General features: G+C 50.9%; 1 protein-coding gene across 1 annotated transcript in view; it reads left to right on the top strand.

Moving 5' to 3' along the window:
• LOC144164734 (dual specificity protein phosphatase 16-like) overlaps positions 1 to 21760 on the top strand; it is a 66937-nt gene that overhangs the window by 32168 nt on the left and 13009 nt on the right. Inside the window, exons 4-8 of the mRNA XM_077695026.1 lie at positions 5739 to 5904; positions 8215 to 8547; positions 9246 to 9369; positions 13812 to 14045; positions 15828 to 16007. Of these exons, the coding sequence (XP_077551152.1) occupies positions 5739 to 5904; positions 8215 to 8547; positions 9246 to 9369; positions 13812 to 14045; positions 15828 to 16007 (1037 nt within the window). The remainder of the gene's footprint in view (positions 1 to 5738; positions 5905 to 8214; positions 8548 to 9245; positions 9370 to 13811; positions 14046 to 15827; positions 16008 to 21760) is intronic.

The following is a 21760-nucleotide window of genomic DNA, read 5'->3' as shown; positions in this document are numbered from 1 at the left end:
CGTGTCAAGCATGCAAGGTTCTTGATCCTGTCGAACCTCATCGAGGATGTGAAGCTGTTGGCCAATCGTTTAGTGGTCAGGTTGGCACTATCCTTTGTGCTGAAGCAGCAGGCACGCTTCAGAACATGAGCAGTGCTGGTCTCTGTTTTGTGCCGTGTTGCTGCGTGCTTCCTCATACACACCAGCTCAGCCTGCATGTTGTTGGGGAGCATGTCCTGCTTGAGGCTCACTATTTAACAGTAATAATAATAATGATGATGATAATACTTCATTTTCAACACTTTGATATGTTATTTTTATCTTAGCAGAGTTTGGGTTTGGGCTAGTTGGTAGCGGTAATCTGCTTGTGCCCATCGCCTCCTTCTGTCCTTGTCCGTTTTTTTTGCGCTACACGAAGTCGTGCATAGCCTGTTTGAATCGGCTGCAGGACAAAGGCTTCAAATGGTGGATCCTGGCCACTGTGCAGGGGAGATTGGTTTGCCGTTCATACCTTTCCAAGATTTAAAACCAGCTGTGTAAACAAAGAACGGGACACAGGGGTAGAACCTCGTAGTGTCAAGAATTTCAAGGTTTTGCCCGGCTGTTACATGATTTTCACAGGTTTTGAACTTGCCGTGTCAAACTTGGCGGCACGTTGTAATATACGATGCATCAAACTCTCCACTGCTGAAGCAGGCAGCGAGCTTTTCCCGCAATGCGCAGAGGTGGCATGGAAGGTGTTCTCGATGCCCACGGTTGCATGCCCGCCCTGTAGCACAAACTGCTTGTAACACCAGTGACCTCGCCCTGGGGGTTCAACAGAGGCAAGTGGGAAGACGTGCAAGCCGCTGATGCTTGCAAAAGGACCTTGAAGTGTGCATCGCGTGGGACATTTGCCATGCAGCACAGGTGTTTCTGGGAATGAAAAGTGACCTCTTCAATGTGCATTTGAGGATGTGAAAAAGGCAGCACAGCACCAGTGGTTCGGGAATGCAAGAGGTGGTTAACCAACAAGAGCGCAAACACCAGCTAACCTCACTTTCATCCTTCAAAGCTCTTGACGTGGAGGATTTTGTGGCAAGGGGCTCCTTGCCACAAATCAGGCTACACAGCTGCCGTTCTTTCCACGTTAGGGAATAAAGTGTTTGTGCTTATGGCTCAGGTGTGTATCAGTTGCCCACGAGCACTTTATTAATAATTTGCGCAGGTTTTTTGGGCGTTACTTATTTATTTGCCCATGAGCACTGTACTGTTTACGCTGCTTTTTGAGGAATTCGCAATGCAATTTTGTGTCTGTAATTTGGCTACATCGAACTGTTTGTTATAGCAAGGTTTGACCTCGCAACCAGTGATGCAGTGGCCAAAGGGGAGTAAAAGCAGGGTGCTTAAAGTGGCAGACTTAACTTTCAGTTAGTGACCAAACTGCGTCTTTTGGTCACGCGTGTTTTGGTCGAGTGCATGGCTGCGGAATCCTTTGGGGGTTTATTTTATTAAAGCTGGAGAATTGCTCCAAGGCGTATTTCTCGAATATATTTTTAAAAAAGTAGCACCATACTACCGTCATGACACCAGCTTAGTCATGGATGTTTTGCTTCATCTCCATACGCAACAGGCACATAATTTCGTGCAGTTCTAGCGAAGCGTTCTTCTTTTTGTGGTACTTTTGTTGGCACTCTTCTTGGCTTTAGATGCCCCCTTTAGCAGTAAACTGTACTGACCAACTGTGCTGGGATGTATTTGGTGCGGCTGAAAGCACGCTCCCACGTGATGCACAATTCACCGTGTCTGACGCGTGTAAGGAACCACGTGTCGCTGACGTCACATGGGTTCTACTTCAACTTCTGTGGAAGTAAAAGATGCCCCCTGTGTCTTGCCGATTGTACGCTGATAGAGGCGACGCCGCTACGACCACAACCACTTATACCCCTGTCACACGGCAGATCGAATGACATTTACAGCAAATGTCATTCGCTCTAATGTCATGAGTTCGGTGCTACACGAGAATACCGAATGACATTTGAGGTGAATGACGTTTAGCGGCTAACTAAGGTCCCGGACCTCAGTTAGTGGCCAAATGAGTAGCCTTGACAGCAGTAGCGCGTCCCTAGACAGGAAAATTCAGTAACAAACCAAAGAATACTGTTTCTAAAAACTGTCAGTAAACTTATATTTTCTTCTTTGTATTGTTGTTCAAATAAAAAAAGACAATTCAAGTACTAACGAGAAAGAAAATCTCGTCCCCAATGTGCGCGCTACCCTAATCCGGATTTTTTGCAGACTTGTCTTAGCTTGTGATGTCTACTGATGTCACCTAAATCGGTGGTTTTCTTGTTTTTATTTTAAAAAATATTTCTTTGTTGCGTTTTTTAAAAAAATAGTACGCGTGAAAACATTCTTGATGCGCTTGAAATGTAATTTTGCGGTTTTGCGAGCTCGCTAATCGTCACTGCTATCACAATCAAATGACATTTGTTCCGCCGTGTGGACCCGCACGGCCGAGCCGAATGTCATTTACAGCTAATGTCATTCAGTTTGAACGACATTAAATTTGCCGAGTGACAGGGGTATTAATCGTTCAGAGCACGGGCATGGTTTGAGCACGGACAAATGTTGCGAAGAGCTGTTGATGAAACTGAGGAAGAAAAAACTCCGCAGAAATTCAAAGAATTCGCTACTAATGTGTAGCATTCTTATGCCACTTGTCTGGAGTGAAAGTTCTTTGCAGCCAAATGTGGCTATCAGTAGCGAATGTCGTTGGATTATTTCGTTCTTTCTAAGTTTTCTTTTCTTTCTTCTCGCCGCTAATGCAAATTGATACCACTGTAGCGATGAGGTGCTATATTTTTTAACCAACGTTTTTTTTTTTTTTTTTGAAGGCACACTGCAGAGTTGGTCTGCTTACACTATTTTTTTTATCCACATTTACAACGTTCCTTTGTAGACTTCTTTCATTTATTCTTTATTTTTGGGGGGGGGGGGGGGGGGGAGATGTGCAAGTTGCATATTTTTATTTTATCGGCTCTTTTTTGTGAAAAATTTACTTTTTCTATTTTTATTATTTCTTGGTTTTTCAAAATTGTGTCCAAGCAATTAGAATCATTTAAGCTATCGTAATGATTAAAGGTGGAACTCCCGCCAACTCTGCATTCTTGGGAAAATGCAGGGTGTTACGCGGTCCTGGCTGTGGGGGTATACGCCTCGAGCGTGGCCTGTAGGGGCGCCACTGAAATCCCCCTAGCGGTCCGTTTCGAAAGCAGCCGCGGGAGTCCGCGTCCCGCTCCCCACTGTCGCCGCTGCTTTTGCGGCCCGTTGACGCCCGAGATTTACCGTTTGCGGGCGTTTGATATCCACGTTTACGTGGAGCAGTCACTCTGTTTGCAAATGGGGTGTGTTTACGAGAGTGCAAATGTTTCTGACGCGATCTTAGTGTGGTATATTCGGTCTGTATAGGCGCCAGGAGTGTGCCACAGGCCAGCGTCGCGTAACCAGCGTATGATGGAGCCAATTGTAGTTACACAGCCCTGAAATTTACTAACACTGTCTTCCTAACCACAGGTTCATCATATGTTCATGCTACGGCTATACACTACGATGTAAATCAGTTTTGTGCGCTTACATAATCAGCGGAGCACTCATACCTGACAGCACACCATTTACGTTGCCAATATTATACCTCAGATATTGATCACCACCATTTACAAGCCTGTCTGTGTTAATTTCGGGAATATTCAACAAAAGTACGATGGACAATGCATAATTATACTCGGGGATCAGCTCACGACAGAGTCGTCTTGCCGTGTAGTGAGCGCCCACAAACATTCATCTGCTACATATATCCTCTGCGAGCAAGCGCGGAGGCGGGCTTAGAATATAAACCGCGTCCGCGACTAAATGCTTATTCGAAATATCGTCATATGGCTCAGGGAGCCTGCAGAATAAAGCAGAAACTGAAATCAAAGGGCCTTATCACATGCCACACTCTTCCAACGACACCTTTCATCGCTTGTTGAACTGCCTACCCTGTATACTTCCAAAAATGCGCCCGCCGTACGATCAGCTATTCGTCGAAGTCGAAAAATAAAAGGAAAGTGAACGCAAGATTTGTGTGTGTGATTAGTGATTACTAAAACGTTCATTGCTTGATCCCGCTCCGCATTTGTACACAGCGTCCCCCCCCCCCCCCCCCTCCCCACCTTCCCCCCTCACCGATGTCTGGCGAAATAGCAGAGCAATTCGCGTATAGTTGGTCTGATGAACCCTACCTGGCTTCAGTTTCGACGAACGTCTTTAGCAGGTCAGAAGCTGCACTGTTTTTTTTTCTTTCATTTCCGTTAGAGCTATTATGTTTCTTCCGCACCTGCACAGCATTTATTTTTCCGTGGTTTCATTAGCTTGCCTTGGTTCTTGCTATAAGGCGTGTGTGGGCAAATATTTAACGACGTACAGGCTTGGAATATACTTAACATTTTCGCGTGGGTTATATTCTTATAAAAGGCATAAGTAATCACATTACTCGGGATTGGTAATCCGGGATAAGGTAATCACATCCCCGAAACGTATTTTACTGCGACGTATATATTCGAAACGAAGCCGCATTCGTTGTCCACGCTGCACTCTCTCACTGTGCCAGTATCAGGTCTAAATGAGGCGACAGTAGAATTCATTTGTGCTTGGCGTATTTAGAGGTGACAGCGGTGATATGCTGCAACCGTCGCCGACGCCCGGAGGAGCGGCGACGAAGCGCGCAGAACCGCGTCCCCGAGTAGCTCTTGCAGGCGATCGCGTACTCTACGAAGGCGCAGCTGCTTTTTAAGTGACCTAAACGTACTGTTTGCTTATAGACGTCACCATAACAAGTTTTTTTTAGGGCGCGGAAAGGCGAAAAGAAGCAGAACAGAACAAAAACACTGCACGAACCCCTATCAGCCACGCAGCGCAAATCCCGTCAACGCCGCGGAGAAGCGGCGGCAGGCGGCGCAGCGATCGCGAAGCTCGAGGCGTATTCCACCAAGAATGCTACGCCTCAAAAAGAAAAGGAAAGAGGTTTGGCTGAGTGGCCGCATTACAGAACGTCGTCATGTGTTCTCTCTGGGCTGTCGCAGTGCAGGGCAGTGCGTGAACAGCTACAACAGTGTTTTATTCCGTGACATTTCATTTTGTTTTATGCAACACCTCCGGGAAAGAGGCCAGGAGGCATAGCGTGCTTGTGAGAAAAGTTTTGTGTGTGATGGGTTTAAACAATAGAGGGGACGCTTGAGTGGGGCCTTTAAGCGTAGCATGTGATGCTGCTATTGAGGCCTGCTTGCATCGTGTTGTCTCTTACTATGGCACATCAAACCCTAGCATTGATCCCATCGTACCTTCTGCTTGCGCACTGTGAGTTGGGGCAGCACCTTGCGGTCCACAAGGTACCCGCCGTGGTGACTCCGTGGCTAGAGTCCAAGGATGTGGGTTTGATTCCCTGCTGCAATGGCTGCCTTTCATTGAGGACGTGTTCGGCTCGTTAATTCACGTCAACAATGTACAGTGCAGACACAATTCACAGTGTGTCTGTACTGTAAAGTCTGTGCAGTGTGCTGTAAGTGCTGTAAATAAACACTGGCTGTGATGAGATTTAGGCAATCTTAAAGATCACCTGCAGGTGGTTGAAATTAATTTGGAGGCCTCCATAGCGCAGGTGTAGCTTTTGCGCCATAGTCAATCGGTTGGTGATCTGCAGGGGGCGATTTTTGGCTCACGCGCTTTGTTGGCGTGTGCAGGTGAACGTGCGCGAGCTGCTCCCCTCCTCGTGCCCCCCTCCCCCTGGCCTGGTGGTGGTGTACGACCAGGGCTCGTGGACGGCCCCCTCGGGCGAGGACTCCTTCCTGGCTGTGCTGCTGGCCAAGCTCGCCCGGGCCTTCCCCGGCCAAGTGGCCCTGCTCGCCGGTGAGCGGCCGCCGCTGCTTCCCCGCTAGGTCGCCGCTGCTCTGGTTCAGTCGGGGAGTGGCAGCAGTTCCCCTTAAGGGGGCAGTTGGGTCTTTGGGGCCGAGAAACGGTCAATAAAAGCGTTTTCTGAAAAACAGCATTTTTGGCCTCCACGGCCATTTTTCTATAAGTCTGTAAATTTCCTCATCAAAAGGCACCATATTTGGTTGTTGTCATATTATAATAGCATTTTAAAGTGCACTCTACAGCTCAGTTAGCGCAGAATTCGATGGTAAAACGGCACTTTTCTTGCAATGCCAAGCTAGAATTTCGTCCTCGCATATCTCGGCACCCAAAGCAGGTATACAACTGTAATTCTTTTTGCTTGTGATACCGAAATGTGTGGAGAATACAATGTTGGAAACAAATTTTTCAAATGGAGGCTTTGGAAAATTATTATTGTGTTCAATTAACACCACCTGCGAGCCATTTCTGGCAGGGCGCGGGAGCAGTCAAGTTCAGTGTTGTAAAACGACCAGAAATAGCTGAATCAAAAAGTTCTTCTTTCATTGTATTCGTTAGTCATTTGTCTGCCTAGCCACGAGGTTATTGCCATTCTGTATGGAGTGGTTATTTTGTAACTGTGACCCAAAATAATGGCAATTAATCATTAACTCAAAATATAATCAACTTACCAAAAATCTAATGGCATATTTGAAATCAGCACAAAAAACTCTAACGCAGTGCAGTTTCATTAAAATTGGTTGGTAAATAAAAAAAATAGCTCTAAGACCAGTCTGCCCCCTTAACTCTGATTGGAGCTAATCTGTGCTTGGGTGCAAGTTGCTGTCGTCAAGGTGCGCGTTTTGAAAAAAGATTGCACCTAATGGGTGACGTCGTCTGCTTTTTCCCCAACGTAGCTTGTGTGTCGTTGTTGCAGTGGTTTGCAAGCAGATTTAGTCCAAAAAAATGAGGGAAACGACTCGTGTCACTCGCAGTAATGCTCTCTGTGCACCGCGTGGAAGAACACGCAGCCACGGTGGTGGGGCAACTTCCATTGTCATTCTCAATCCAGTTGTGCTCGGGTATAGCAGTGGAAACTCCGTTCTGAGGCCCCGACTGGAGCTGTATTTCTGATTGAGCCTAGTAAAAGGAACAGGTGCCCTTCTCAGGAATGGGAGTGCTAAGTGTTGAAGCACCTTAGGGACATGACGGAAGCACGACGGGACAAGAGCTCCAGAAGAGGACTTGTCTTATCCTGCTTCTTCTGGGTTGTTGTCTTTGTTGTGCTGCAATTTTTATAACGAGTATCACTCAACTTTCCCAACAAGCTGTTCCACGTGTGAAATCAAGGTGTCAGTGGATGCCCGTGTGGTTAGGAATGGTCATTGGAGAGAGGACCGTCTGGACGGCGTCTTCATTCTATACATGTGTGTGTAAATGTAGCCTACATATACGCCTCGACCGCTGCCTGTGGGGCACTGGTGATGTCCCCCTAGCGGAAGATTTCAGAAGCAGCGACTGGAGGCTCCGCCCACTCCCCACTGTGGCCGCTGCTTTTGTGACACGTAGTACACAACTGAGATTTGCCATTTGTAGGCGTTGGAAATCCACGTTTAAGTGGAGCAGTCACTCTGTTCGCAAATGCGGTGTATTTACGAGAGCGCAAGTGTTTCTGACACGATCTTAATGTGGTACATTCGGTCTGTATAAATAGGGGGCGTGTGCCACAGCCCAGCGTTGCGAAGCCGGCGTACGCATGGAGCTGATTGTAATTCCACTGCCCCGAAATTTACACACAGTGTCTTTTTGTAAGCAGTGATTCTTCAGATGGTCATCCTGTGGTGATACACGATGATGTAAATCGGTTTTGGGCAGTCGCATAATCTAGTGGAGCACTCATACCTGACAGCACGCCAGTTACGCCTGCCAGTATCATGCGTCAGATATTGATCACTACCCTCAACAAGCCAAGGAGGCATTCATTTCACGAACATTCTGCAAAAGGAGTACGGTGGGTAGTACAAAATTATATTTGGGGACAAAAATTTAATGCTGGGTCGTTTTGTCCTGAGGTGAGTGTGCGCACACTTATTACGCTGCTCCAAAAACTGCTTCCGAATCTGTTTATGCTGTCTCACTCCTGATAGCCCCTCTTGCGCATAAATAGCACGTATAAACTTCCTATATCAGTCGCGTGTGCAATCATTGCACTTTTTGCAATAACCTCTTCCGGGAGACGGAATGAAAGGTTGAGGTGGCTTGGTGCCCACTTGGTGCACGTACCCTCCCTTGGCGGCTGCCCTGACCCTCCCCCGGTTGACCGTGCAGGCGGCCTGGGCGAGTTCTCTGGGTCCCACCGGCCGCTGTGCGAGGAGGGGGGCTCCCGGGGCCCGCTGACGTCGCTGTCGCAGCCGTGCCTGTCGTCGCTGTCGTCGGCGGGCGGCCCGACGCGCATCCTGCCCTTCCTGTTCCTGGGCTCCCAGCGGGACGCCCAGGACCCGCAGCTGCTGGCCGCCCACAACATCGGCTACGAGCTCAACGTCTCCACCTCCTGCCCCAAGCCGGACTTCATCCCCGACGCCCACTTCCTGCGCATCCCAGTCAACGACAGCCACGCCGACAAGCTGCGGCCGCACTTCGCCCGCGCCTGCCGCTTCCTCGGTGCGTGCGCCTGCATTTGGCTGCATGGCTTTTGCCCGCACTCGTGAACAAAGGTCGTTCCTTGATGGACTCGAAAGCAGCGGTAATAGACTTCATAACGAGAGCAGACCGGTATTCCCTCCTGAGTGGGTGGTGTACCTAGTGCAGGACGCCGTGGGCCATGGCTGCCCACTTGGACCAGCCAGGGCTGGTCCTCAGGGCCGGCCAGTGGTGGAGGCCACTCTGAACAGGGCATAGCATGTAATCAGGTGCCATGCAGGAATGCTCACACTCGCCCATACAGGACTTCTTCTCTTCTGCTGAGCTTGGGTTGCTCAGTCATTGGGTGCTCTGTAATGTCTTTATAATTTCTGGAGGTTGTGATCAGGGCGCGCTCATTCGGTGGGGTTGCAGGCTTCTGGTGGGTTCCCCGTCTTCCATGAAACGTTCAGGCCCATTACCGAGAGGGGGCTCTTGTGATGGTTCCCGCAGGCCGCCTGGTGGAGAGTCGGCAACTGTCACGACATGCTCCGAGCGTAACGCCCATACCACCTTTTCTGCCGAGTCCACGTCGTCCACCTCTGTTGTCACCACGTGTGCCCTTCTTGCTGGGTGCTTGGCCGCAATCCTTGCCTTTTCCCGTGCTTGGCAGCGGACAGTGTGCGTGTCAGTGTGCGTGCCAGCCCGGCTGAGCTCTCCCCTCCCCATGCCTCTTGCAGACAAGGTGCGGGAGTCGAGCGGGTGCGTGCTGGTGCACTGCCTGGCCGGGGTGTCGCGCTCCCCGACGGTGGCCATCGCCTACGTCATGCGCCACCTGGGGCTCTCCTCGGACGACGCCTACCGGTGAGCCCCGCTGGGGGGGGAGGACCCTCGCTCGGGCCAGTGTGCACCACTCGCGAAACTGGTCCGCAGTTGGCCCCTGCTCGGGGGGCAGACGGGGGGACAAGCGTGGGGCAAGTTGACAGAGAATTGAAGAGGGGTGCACTCCCACCAGTCGTAAAGGAGAAACTGCAGTACCTAATTTACTGGTTCCCAATTTCAAAGACAGGTGCTTTTTGATAAGGTTGTGGTGTTAGGCTCAGTTGCAGTGAGGCAGCCCCAATTCTGAAGTGGAATTAATTTTGCGAGAGGTGCATATTGAAGAACCCTGATAGTGGCAGCCCCCATGGGTGCATTTCTTAGTTTGTTCCTTGCAAGAGTGGCCCTTTAACCCTTCGAGGGTTTTTGCCGTCTATGTACGGCGGCAGTTTTTTCCGTCCAGCAAGGTCTTTGCCGCACGTGTACGGTTTAGATCCTTTGTTTGACGATGCACGCTCACTTGTTAGTGCTGCCACCTCCTAGGACTTACAAAAAGTGTTGGAAATTTGATTGTGCTACCTTCTTACGGAAATGAACGGAACTCTCTAGCTTCAGCGCGTCACGAGGCTTGTGTCAGCGCCCTTTTGTGGTTTGTTTCACCGTGGGATCGGGTTTCACCGTGGGATCGGAATTTAGGCGCACAATGGTTTCAGTTTTGCCGCATGATTCCAACGGTGGTGCTTGAATTTTTATCTTCATCAGCACTCCCTTGCAGGGGCAGCGGAAGTTGATTTCTATCTATATTGGCGCTGCTCTTAGCTTGTTTCTTACCAACGCTGACGAGGTATTCTCACTCTCCTTAGCATCTTGCTGCACGGCGGTAGTCAGTAAAATAAACACATTCCGGAGGTAAAAAGGAAAAGTCACGAACCTACTTTATTGCAGTTCAAAACTCGTATTTCAAACAGACTTGGCTACGAAGAAGTCCGTAATTGGATGTTGATGCACCTTCCTGATGCGAGCGATGGCTCCCTCAGCTGCGGCCGCTACGTTCACGCCATCTTCGCCGCCCTCGTGCGCGCCGAAGCGTGGCAGCACATTCACCGCATCTGGTGCCTCCGACGCCGTCCTTAGCGCTTCTTTTCAAGCCACGTGCAACAGCACTGACAATGGACTCTCGGTTGGTCACACGATGGTGGACAGCGTACTCGTCCACACGTCAAAGTCTCTTGCCACCTTACCACGGAGTGCACCTTACCTTACTTCGCGCCCGATGCGACGGCTTTTATCATAGCTGTCTTCGGTTCAAGCGTGATAGTCTTTCGCTTTCGCTTCCATGCACACACAAACACAACTACGCAGCGACGTCGGCGATACAAACAGGGGAGAAGGGGGGGGGGGGGGAGGAAGGTGACGCAACCGCGCGCGCCGTGTGCATTGGGGTTTTTCTCGGACTCACTGCGGATAGTCCGCGGATTTCCCGAAGCCATAGGGATACATGGGAAAATCGAACGTCGGACTGCTTCTCGGGGAGCCCGCGGTGAGTCCGAGACTGTAAATCGAAGGGCCCCATCACAGAACAAGGCCCCATTGTCTGCAGGCCGTGCGCAGCGAGAGGAGGGGTGGGGGCTTCGCGGGCGCAGCGTCCGCATGGCGCGCCATCCAGCTTCGCGCGTGTGGCGGGAGTTTTGAACTGCTAATACAGTTGCCGCGTCGCGCACTGTCTCAAATCCGCGTTGCGCACTGTTGTAAAATTAGCTCAAAATTTGATTTCTCTACGAAATTTGTTCGTTATATCCCGTAACGCAGTTTTAAGTACATTGGTTTCTATGCGGACTTTCATGGGGAATTACGATTTGCTCGTTATATCCATTATTTCGTTATAGCCTGTCTCGTTATAACGAGGTTTAACTGTAGTTCCAAGTGGTACATCAAAAAACCGGTTCTCTTAATGCATTCGCCAGCGTTCATAGTAGTGCAAAATATAAAGATTACAGTTTTATGACTAACACTGTTCTGTCTATTGTTCCTCCAAAAAGGACCAATCATCTGTAGTTTTGGGAACTAATTGATACTGACTCAAAAAATAACGGCATATCTAAAACCAGTGGGAAAAAAAGCAGCAAGACTAGCAAGTTTCACAGAGAAGAAATTGTTTCAAGAGCCGTGTGGGCCCATTTCGGTCATCATGTCTTCGCAAAGCAACTGCAGCACCGAAGCCAATGCCCCGCTCTGCTTGCGCTGCATCATATCCACGTCCTTCTCTCCCAAGCCTATCAGGGCTTGCTCAAAATGGACACGGGCATACTTTCGCCTTATGCTTTGGCCTCAACCTGTGCTCTTTCTTGTTGTTCTAGCTTGAGCTTCAGTCGGCCTACTCATCTGCAAGTTTCTTTTGGGGATTGTTTTTGCTTGTTAAATGCAACGTTGTTAACAATACGCACCTATCGGCTGCAAGTTAAGTGGGTCGACCTGTATTCCAGCTCGACGTATATTCCGCATTATACGGCAGTATCTGGGATCAACCGTGTCGATCATGCAACAAGGAACGCTACAAAATTGTATCTACATAAAGTTCAGGGGGGGGGAAACTGTCCTCCGCAATAAAACAGGAGAGAACGCGAACCTCAAAATAGCGGTAAACAAAGTGGTGTGCATGTTCAAGGGTTGGTATTTGTTCCGTGTGCATTTATCTGCTTACAGGTGCACGCTTTATTTTCACAAAGCCGCATGTGGAAGCTGCGGAGGGCCTTTTGCTCCTGGCAGCCATTTTGCAGTGAAGCTGTATATGTCTGTGCTTCCCCATGTACAGTCTAATCCCGCTACAACGAAGTCCGCTTCAGCGAAATTTTCGCTTCATCGAAATATTTCCAATTCCCCGTCAGCTAGCCATAGAAGCCAATGCAACAAAGTCCTCGCCACAAGGAACCACTTGTCTGGCTTGCCTCACGCTTCAACGAAATTTTCGATGAATTGAGCTGGGTTTGCACAATTATTTTGCAATAAAATAAGCATAGCGCCAGCTATCTGCAACTTTTTAAAGATTCAGGACGCTTAGTTTCACTGAAAACATGCGCGGTGCGCCCACACTGCCACCCAAAACAACACAAACTCATAGGTGGACGCCATTGTTTGATGGTGATGATGTGGCGGGCCGTCTTTACATGAGGCGCAAGCCAGGTTCGTCGAGCCAGAGCTATGTATAGCCAATCCGTATCCAGTTGAAACACCGTGGTTGAAATCGTGCGAATGTGCTCTGCTGCTGGTGCAGCACCATCATGTATGCATTGTGAGCAACTGTCCTTGCAGTTTTCCTTCTACAATTCTTCAGTCAAAAGCAAAAATAATAGCGAGTTTTAGCTGACCGTCTTTCACGGTCCGCTCTTCTCCGATGCAAGCGGAAGCGCCATTCCGCATGCGTGGCGCGCTTGGCCATGAACGGCATTAGCTCCGGTTGCACTGAGCGGGCCGCCGATGCCGGAGCGGAGCGTAGAAAACGGTCAACTAAAACTCTCTAATGTTTTCGTGTTTTGTCCTGAACTCACGTCATCCTATCTTAGTAGCGAGGGTGCGGTCGCTTTAAATGCAAGCGCGCTCGGCTTGCTTGCCAAGGTCAGTTGCTGCAGTGCCTAGTCAGAGGATAAGTTAACGGGGGTTGTTCCTGCCACAAGAGAGACGGGGCTTCCAACCACATAGCAGCTATCTGCAAGTAATCAGCTCGGGGAAACGCCTTGTGGAACAGCAATACGCCTTTTTTTTTAGCCTGCATTTCTTCATTTCTTCACCTCTCCCCTCCTCCGCAGTATTGCACTCTTTGCATGCTGATAAAAAAAAAACAGATAATCATTGGTATGTTTGTTGTCTGATTAAACGCGACGTTACTGTGCGTCACTCCTTTTTCTAAACATTGTACTATGCTGCCAATGATGCGGAAATATCCGGGGCCATTTTTCTTGCCCTTCCGTGCTTTGTTGGGGCAGATTTCGCCTCAACGAAATTTTTCTCGCGTCCCGTCGATTTCGTTGTAGCGGGATTCGACTGTAATGCGTGTTCAAATTGCTGTGAAGCAAATTTTCGCGGGAAGACTGTGGCTACAGAGAACGGCTGTAACTTGCGTTTAATCGAAATTATGCCGAAAAGCTTCTAAGACGACTCTAACATTACGTGAAGTTTTGTTTACGTTTCGCAATCATGTAGTTTGCAGTTGAGTTGTAAATATTGTGGAACTCCCATCTTCTGTCAGTACATGGGCTTGTTTCGGTAAAGCTTGAGTTGTTTGAAGTTGTATTGCACTAATTGGGTAGGAAATGTGTCCACTCTTTTGAACTCCGTGCAACTTCGCTGGTCATCCTTCTTCACATAATGGAAGGGGGCTGAATTTTGCATCTTTTGGGCTCGCGCTACTGAGAGGCGGCGTTGCGATGAGAGTGCCCCCGGTGATGGCCACAACAGAGGAGGACGATCAGCGGTGTGATGTTGTGCTGCAGCTACGTCAAGTCCAAGCGTCCGAGCATCTCGCCCAACTTCAACTTCCTCGGGCAGCTGCTGGAGTATGAGCGGGAGCTGCGTGGAGAGGCCCACCTACCGACCGCCGGCACCAGCCACCCGGCCTCGGTGCCTGAGGAGGAGGGGCCTGCATTGGAGGAAGAGGAGGAGGAGGAGGGACGCCGGGCGGGAGGGGAGATGGCCCCCCCGCTGGTGCGGCCCGCCTCAGACCCCCGGTGAGTGGTGGGTGTTGGCTGGGGGGGACGGAAACACCAGGATGAGCATCGATGGCCCTGCTGCCAGCGCCACCTCTACGGTGCGGCTGAAAGGTGACACCGTGGCCACTACTGTCTGCATTCAATGTGACCGCACCCTGCGTGTGTGCAGTGTTGGCGGTCTTCTCCGCGGAAACCGTCGCAGATTGTGCCGAGAAAGTAATTATGTCAGCGGTGGGGTCCGAATGTTTGTGATGAGAATGGATGCACGCTTGAGGGTGCTGCACCTCCAGAAAGGCACCACTGAGCCTTTCAGATGTCTCGCGCTACCCATGTGGGTACTGTGGGATTGGGTGGAGCTTTCCGTTTCCCAGCTGCCTCTTTTATTGTTGTTCACGAGGAAAGAAATGCAGTGGAACGACGCATTCCAGAGTGAGGGAACGGCCTCGGGACACTTGCAGCGAAGGATTGGAGGCAGTGCATTGGGGCAGAAGCAGAGCAGCTGACAGCGGTGGGCTGGGAGAGAGAAAGCAGGGGGCGGGGTTGAGGGTGGCCAGGCACTGCACAGCGGATCTGGAAGAAGCTAGGGTCGGTCAGGTTGCAGAGCCAAGGCAGGGGATGTGCCTAGCAGTGGGTGGAGCGGGAGCAGAGTTCCTCGGTGTACACAGCAGTTGAGGAACTCTGCTTTGGAATCGGGGTCATGTGAGCACCCCTGCTTTGTCAAAGCTTAGGGGGTACTGGCCTAGCGGGCAAGGACTGAACTTTGCTGGCCACTTACTCTTAATAGCAAAACTCGGTGAAACAAAGCTTGTTTTTCAAATTGGTAACCATTTTACACCCCTGTCAAACGTGCCTATTTAAGTGCACTTTCGCCGAGTGCGCTCGGACTCCCCGAATGACACTAGGGCTGCTCTCTGCTAGACGACGAAAGCAAGTGCCCTTGACCGTGATGTCGGTGACGATAGATAGTGTAAATATTCCGCAAAATTACTCGAAATTCCCCCTCTTGGTTATGTGAAAAACAGTGTAAACAGTTCGTTGTGTTTGCATTGTTTAAAATTGCAATCGCCGCCCCGCACATGTCCACAAAAACTGAGTTAAAAGACGGCGACTGAACACCGGCGCTGATATCGTCACTGCGCAGCGAATAGCTGTACCTGTATCGTTTGGGGGAAATTATCTGGAAGCGTGGAATTTAACAGAGAAGGCTGGAGCAGGAACACAATCACAGGGCCACAAGAAACCTCCTATGAGAACGCCGCAGAGAACGGCCGCAATGGAGCAAAACCCCACCAGGCGGCGCTGGAACGTTGTTGAGAGAGAGGTTATTTTGTTGTTTTTTGTCGCTGCTTATCTTTTTGTAAAATTGAATCAACTGTATGTCTATAATTAACTTTTAACATTACTTATTACCCTCTAAACGCTCGCGAATTTATGTTGTTTTTCCCGATTTTCGAACTTCTGCTCACGAGATTACTCACTCGGCGAGCTGGCCCCGGTAAAGTGTGTTTGGGGAACACACTTAAAGCGCATTCCTTGTAAATTGTCATTCGCGTTTGCCGTTTAGCCGCTCGCGAATGACATTTTAGCCGAGTGCACTTTGTGGAGGTACACTTCAGTTTGACGGGGGTGTAACTATGTGCTGTTGACCTACGCTTCCACGGTTTTTCTATTGCGACTTTTGGCAGCAGTTGCAAGCTGTTGCGCGTGTGACTGCAGCTTTGTCCGCAGAAGGCGGGCTGGTCAACCCGCCCACCCTGGGGTGCCTTTTGAGCGGTGCAGTACAGTGGGGCGTGTGTGCAGGTGGTCGCTGTGTCGCCTGAGCCTGGACCTGCGCGGCTCCCCACTGCGGGTGCCGCTGCCCACCAGGGGGGAGGTGGCGCCCCCGCCTCGGGAGGCGGAGGAGCAGCCGCCGGTGGTGCTGAGGCGCAAGGGGGGCCTGCCTCCGCGCAAGGACACCCACAGCCACGACAGCGCCTACAGGTGGGTGCGAGCGGGCAGGCAGGGACCCGGATGTGCCGAAATATTGTGTACATCAAACAGTCTAAACATCACCGTGGAAATCCCATGTGAAAGTATATGGTGCTTCTGTGTGGGTGTATTAAACTACCATCCACTGGTTCATCGTAAGTAGCGCTAGATACGGGACACAGAAGAGAAGACACACGACGGCGCTAACTCGCAACCGACTTTATTAGGCGTAAACACAAATATATGCTCAGAAAGAAAGAACACGTGCCCAGGTCAACCCCGAAAATGCAGATTTGATACACACAAAGGTCGCAGGATTACGATTCGAAAAAACACACAAGATTACACTGCACATAGTCAACAACCAACCAGCAAAACATCTAACGCGTCGCCCGCTTTCCAATGGGAGAATGCATTAACTTAGATGTTTTGCTGGTTGGTTGTTGACTATGTGCAGTGTAATCTTGTGTGTTTTTTCGAATCGTAATCCTGTGGCCTTTGTGTTTATCAAATCTGCATTTTCGGGGTTGACCTGGGCACGTGTTCTTTCTTTCTGAGCATATATTTGTGTTTACGCCTAATAAAGTCGGTTGCGAGTTAGTGCCGTCGTGTGTGTCTTCTCTTCTGTGTCCGTTTCAAGCGCTACTTACGATGAATCAAAACCAACTAGCCCAACTGTCAATTCTATTGTACCATCCACTGGCACATTCCGTATATCAAACACCACGCCGCTAGTGCCGCGGCAAGTGCATTTCTCCTGGGGGGGGGGGGGGGGGGGGGTGGTTCAGGCAGTGACAGTGACAACTTCTTAGGTGTCGCGTCGCTTGGCTGGCCTTCGACACCTGCCCAACCTGCTCACTACAGTGCATTTCAGAAGCTACGGGCAGCGCTGTGGAGGCTGCATTGTTGTCGCAGTCCGCCCACTGAGCACGCCTAACCAACGCCGCCTGTATAATCCTTGCCTAACGCGTGATCAAAAAAGGGCCCAACAGCCACTCTCCTGTTGCTCTCTCCTTCCCTTTCCCGCTCCGTAGCCTTCCTACGTGTTTTCATGTCCGCCAGCCAGCGCCGCTTCTGGGAAACTATGCAAAATAGTTGACAGTTTGTCTTGCGTTCCTCAGGAGGCGCTCCGACAACTGCAAGGCAAGCTGACACAGACACACGCTGTAGAAGTGGGTGCAGTGTTCGCGACTCGCCAGCTGTGAAGTAAGGCGGGACGTCCGCCGGCGCGCGCCACATAGCGGATGTGTGCCTGAACTAAGTGTCCCTACCGGTCCCATTGGAAAGCGGGCGACGCGTCAGGCAATGTTTATACAGGCGGCGTTGGCCTAACTCACCGTGAAGGGGGCCTCGAAAGGACATTTCCGTATCCCCTCTGGGCAGGTGGAACTGCAAGGCCCCAGCACCTGTTGTCGCTTGGCGCCCTCAGTACCTCTGCAGAGCTGCACACAGCTTCTGAAATGCGCCAATGAGAACGCAGCGAGTGATTGGGTGCGAAAGGCAAAGGGGGAGGGGAAACAGACCGGAGGCATGACCCAGTGGCTGCTCTGCTGGTACTGGGAGACCGGTGGGGCACGGTGCGGGTTTGTTGTGTTCGTGGCACCGTGTCTTCAGAGCCGTGGTCACAAAAAAGCGGAAGAATGGGGCTTTAGCGACCAAGGTGGGCATCATTTGATGGGTGGCGGCGAATGAATGAAAAGAAGACGTCTGCTGCAGAAACGTGGGAAATTTCTCGCAGTTTGACCACGGTACTGTGCAGCAAGGCTGGCGTAAGGGGAAAGCAGTGCAGCCCAGCCACTCTGGAGCGCATCGTGTGCATGACCTGCAGAGCAGCTTTGTTGCGGCTCCAGCCAAGAGGTGTTTGGACAGAGAGGACAACGGGGTGCAGTGCCTCGCGAGGGGGGAAACCTTGGCTGCTGTGATAGCAAGGGGGAGGGCAGTGGCACCAGATGGACAAAAGGATAGTTACCACAGTTCATACCATTCACATTTACCACAGTTACCACCATACCATGCTCTTCTCCTTCAGGCAAATCAATCATCGCAAAATAGACAACAGAATTGCAAACATTGCAAAAATTGCAAACCCAATCAAAACATCGAAGTGTAAAACGCTGCAGCCTTATGTCGTCTTCCCAAATTAATTTAACACTGAAAATATAATTTTGTAATCCCAGACTTCGTTGTACGAACTAGTTTAGAGCCACGGCAAAAGTTTCTCAAAGTTGGGTGGCGGTTCATTGCACGCCCCCCTTTACAATCCCCTACGCGCACGTTCACCACGATCGTAATTTAGGTAACCTTGCTGTGTTTAGCCACTTCGCTTTTCCTACTAACTTTCACTTCGCGTACGCGTACATTAATTATTATTACTCGCGTGCAATAGCAACAGAGCCCGCTATCGGCCACTGCCCGAACACGTCGCACCAATGCAGCGCGCACTGCAACTTCTGGCGAGTCGGTCATTCCATTCCCGAAACTCGCGAGCTCAGCGTGAAACACAGCAATTACTCAGCGTTTCATAACATTGAAATGCTTGCAATGCATCCAAAAGTTCGCTTCACGAACCGCAATCGCAGCCGCACGCACCGCGCTTCACACTCGAGGACGGACCACGGCGACGTTGCGGGCACGTTTTCAATGCGCCTTTTGAGCTGCGCACTTCCGTATCTGGCGCACGATCTCAAGCATTGTAGCCGCGATAACAGGAATGTCACAGTTCAGTACCACAACAGATAAAATGAGTAAACTGGAACCTAGTCGACCGTGAAACCTTGAGAGCATCGGCGGAGCGCAGTGCGCGTAGAATGCGCAGCAGCCCGGCGGCCATGTTTTTGCTGTCATGGCGACGCCCAGTCAGGAGAGCCGTTTCTGGGAACATGGCCGGACAGCCAATCGCATGTTGCAATCTATCGGTTGCTTCGTTTCACTATATTTTTCTTTCTGCCGTTTGTGAGCGAGCGATGAGAGAAGGAGCGACCGGAAAACGAAAGTCAAGGGTGGATGCGGCTTTCGGATCGCGGAAATCGCGGGAAATATCGATTTTTGGAAAATGGTTGTTTTGGAATCTAGAACCTCTGGTCTGTATTATGTCAAAATATCTCGCCTGAAAACGAACTCCAAGTGCACGAAAAAAATTATTTCGTCCGCGCGGGTGGTGGAAAACGCTTCCGAAATCGTTAAAAATCGCTGTTATTCATGATGGCGGCGCGCGCGTTTGGTTGCAGAGAGCGCTGCCATTTTAGTCTCCATCGAAAGCTCAACTCTTCGTCCTTTCATTTCCGTCGCTATCTTTCACTCAATCGGGAGAGTGAGAAGACAAAAAAAAGAAAATTAAAGTCCTGTAAACTAACTAACTAAGTGGTTCGAGTGAAAAGGAAAGGAGATGCACTGGGGATATTATTGAGCCCAGCTGGGGGCCCACCTGCATACAACCCAGTGCGGGGGGGAGGGGGAGGAGGGGTATATGAAGATTAGAGGAGAACGGGAGTGATAAAAGGATAGGTAGGCGAGCAACAAGAGCGAGGAGCCTCGACGTGAATCTCCGTGAAGCAGCAGCAATGGCGCGTGACACGCGCCGGCGATAGCTCCCGGCGGCGCGACCTTGAACGCGCCTTCTGATTGGTTGCCACGACGTCCCGCGCTCCCGCGCGCGAGGGAGCGTCTGCAAACTTGCGCCTTCTCCTGCTGCGGAAAAACGAAAGTTTAGACTTTGCGCTTATCTCTGACGTTTTACGCTAGCGAAGCTTTTGTCATGGGTGGTAATACCACAAGAAGAAAGTACCGGACTAAATTCGCGTTCGGTAAAAGGAAGCGCAAGCCCGTTCAACCGGCAAAGCGGCGCCGACTCTCCGCGCCTCATGTCCACGAGTCGCGTGACTCTTCTCCTGCGGAGGAGCAAGCGGCCATCAGCCCCCGTGACCTTCCTCAAACTGCGCTAGCGAGCGATGATGAACGAGTGAACCTCGGGCAGTCAACAAGCCATGGTGCAGCGGGCGACTTTCAACATGATTCAGCGGTGGAACGACTCATCTCGCCAGAGGCCACCGTACATCAGAGGAGCACCGCACGTTCACCTCGACGATATCGAAGGCAACAAGGCTCGCGTTCTCCACGCCGACATCGACCGGAATAAGGTGCGCGATCGCAAAAATCGGCCGAGGCGCGATTTCCTGAAACCACATACAGTGTTCCGCTACCTAACAGCGACCTGAGCGACTCCGAGGTGCGTGACGCCGCGCTGAGTTTGCCGTCGACGAGCTCTGGCATTGCGGCTCCGCAGAAACCCCAGTTCCGATCTGGATCGGCGGTAAGCGAGTTTTCAACGCCTAGCACATCGCGGACAATTAAGGCGCACATTGAACCGGCATATGTGTCCGCGGAGGCGGCAGAAGCGCAAGCCTTTAGCGTTCGTGCGTTGCTTCGCGAGGTGTCTGCCACTGAGCGAAAGCTTTCCTTCACAAAAAGCCAGGAAGAACGTCCAGAAAGTTCTGATGATCATTCTTTGCTGGTTCAGGCCTCGGCCCTGAACTCCATGGTTGAGCATGCACTATGCCCTGTCTGCATGGCGAAAGGTTTATTTGTGCAACATGGAGCCGAGTTTGGGCTAGCAACGAAAATGGAACTTTCTTGCCGTTCCTGCGGGACCAAACTCCACTCCCAGTGGTCTTCGGGAAGAATAGAAGGAGCGAAGACTTTCGAGGTGAACATAAGGTCCATGCAGGCAATGAAGGGGATTGGCAAAGGAGCTACTGCCCTGAACGATTTCTGGTCGACCATGAACGCTTCAAAACGTGGCCTGCACCACAAAACATACCAAAAACACCTCAAGAACATCTTCAAGCCAGCAGCAGAAGCCGCTGCACGTAGTATTTTTGACTGTGCTGTCGAGGCGGTCAAAAAAGTGTATGCTGAGAGGGAAGTTACATTGTCAAAGAACATCACCGTCGTATATGACGGCACGTGGCTCACACGAGGCCATGCCTCTCACATTGGTGTGGGGTGCGTGATTGAATTCTACACCGAACTTGTTCTAGACTGTGCCGTGCTCTCAAACTTTTGTCTCGGCTGTAGCCTCGGGCCAAAAGAGACTGACCCAGAGTACGAGTGGAAACGGACGCACCAGTGCCAAAAAACACAGATGTTGCAGCTGGGCGCATGGAAGTTGAGGCAGCACTTCTGCTCTTTGACCGCTCGCTGGAAAAAATGGCCTCCGCTACACCACCATCGTTTGTGATGGCGACAGTCGTACGTACCTGGCGCTGTGCCATGAAGAAGTGTATGCGGTGCGGTAAGAGGCGGCAACATGGCGTCGGCACTGGCCGTGAAGTGGTGCAGGCAGCTCGAGCGACCGCTTCTAACCGCTCGCCGAAATGGCGCACGGGGTGCAAGCAAAGATGCTCATGCAAGAGATATGGGTGTAAAGTGAAATGTGAAATGCCATCCGCGTTGCTAGTGAAAGCGCCCATCAAAAAATACCGGGGGGCTAAGCCTAAACATCTCTGCGCGGCCAGCCAGCTGCTCGGAGCGCTTCGAATCTCCCGCCATTAAATGTGCGTCTCTCCCCATTGGTGCAACTCGTCAGGCTCCTCCCACTGCCTCGCGAAGAAGCTGCTGCGAGCACGAAATTGTCGACACGAAATGCTCGCGCAACGCCAACGAGAACGAATCGTGTGCTAAAACGGGCCAGGCAGTTCACAACTTGCCGCGTGCAGACGGGAGGGGGGCCGCTATCTTCCGAGGTGTGTCAAGCAAGGGCAGTTGTG

This window comes from Haemaphysalis longicornis, unplaced genomic scaffold, assembly GCF_048455015.1.
Source record: "Haemaphysalis longicornis isolate Haplotype H1 unplaced genomic scaffold, Haemaphysalis longicornis Haplotype H1 scaffold_136, whole genome shotgun sequence".
In the NCBI taxonomy this organism is placed as follows: domain Eukaryota; kingdom Metazoa; phylum Arthropoda; class Arachnida; order Ixodida; family Ixodidae; genus Haemaphysalis; species Haemaphysalis longicornis.
This window is presented reverse-complemented; position numbering and strand designations above follow the sequence as displayed.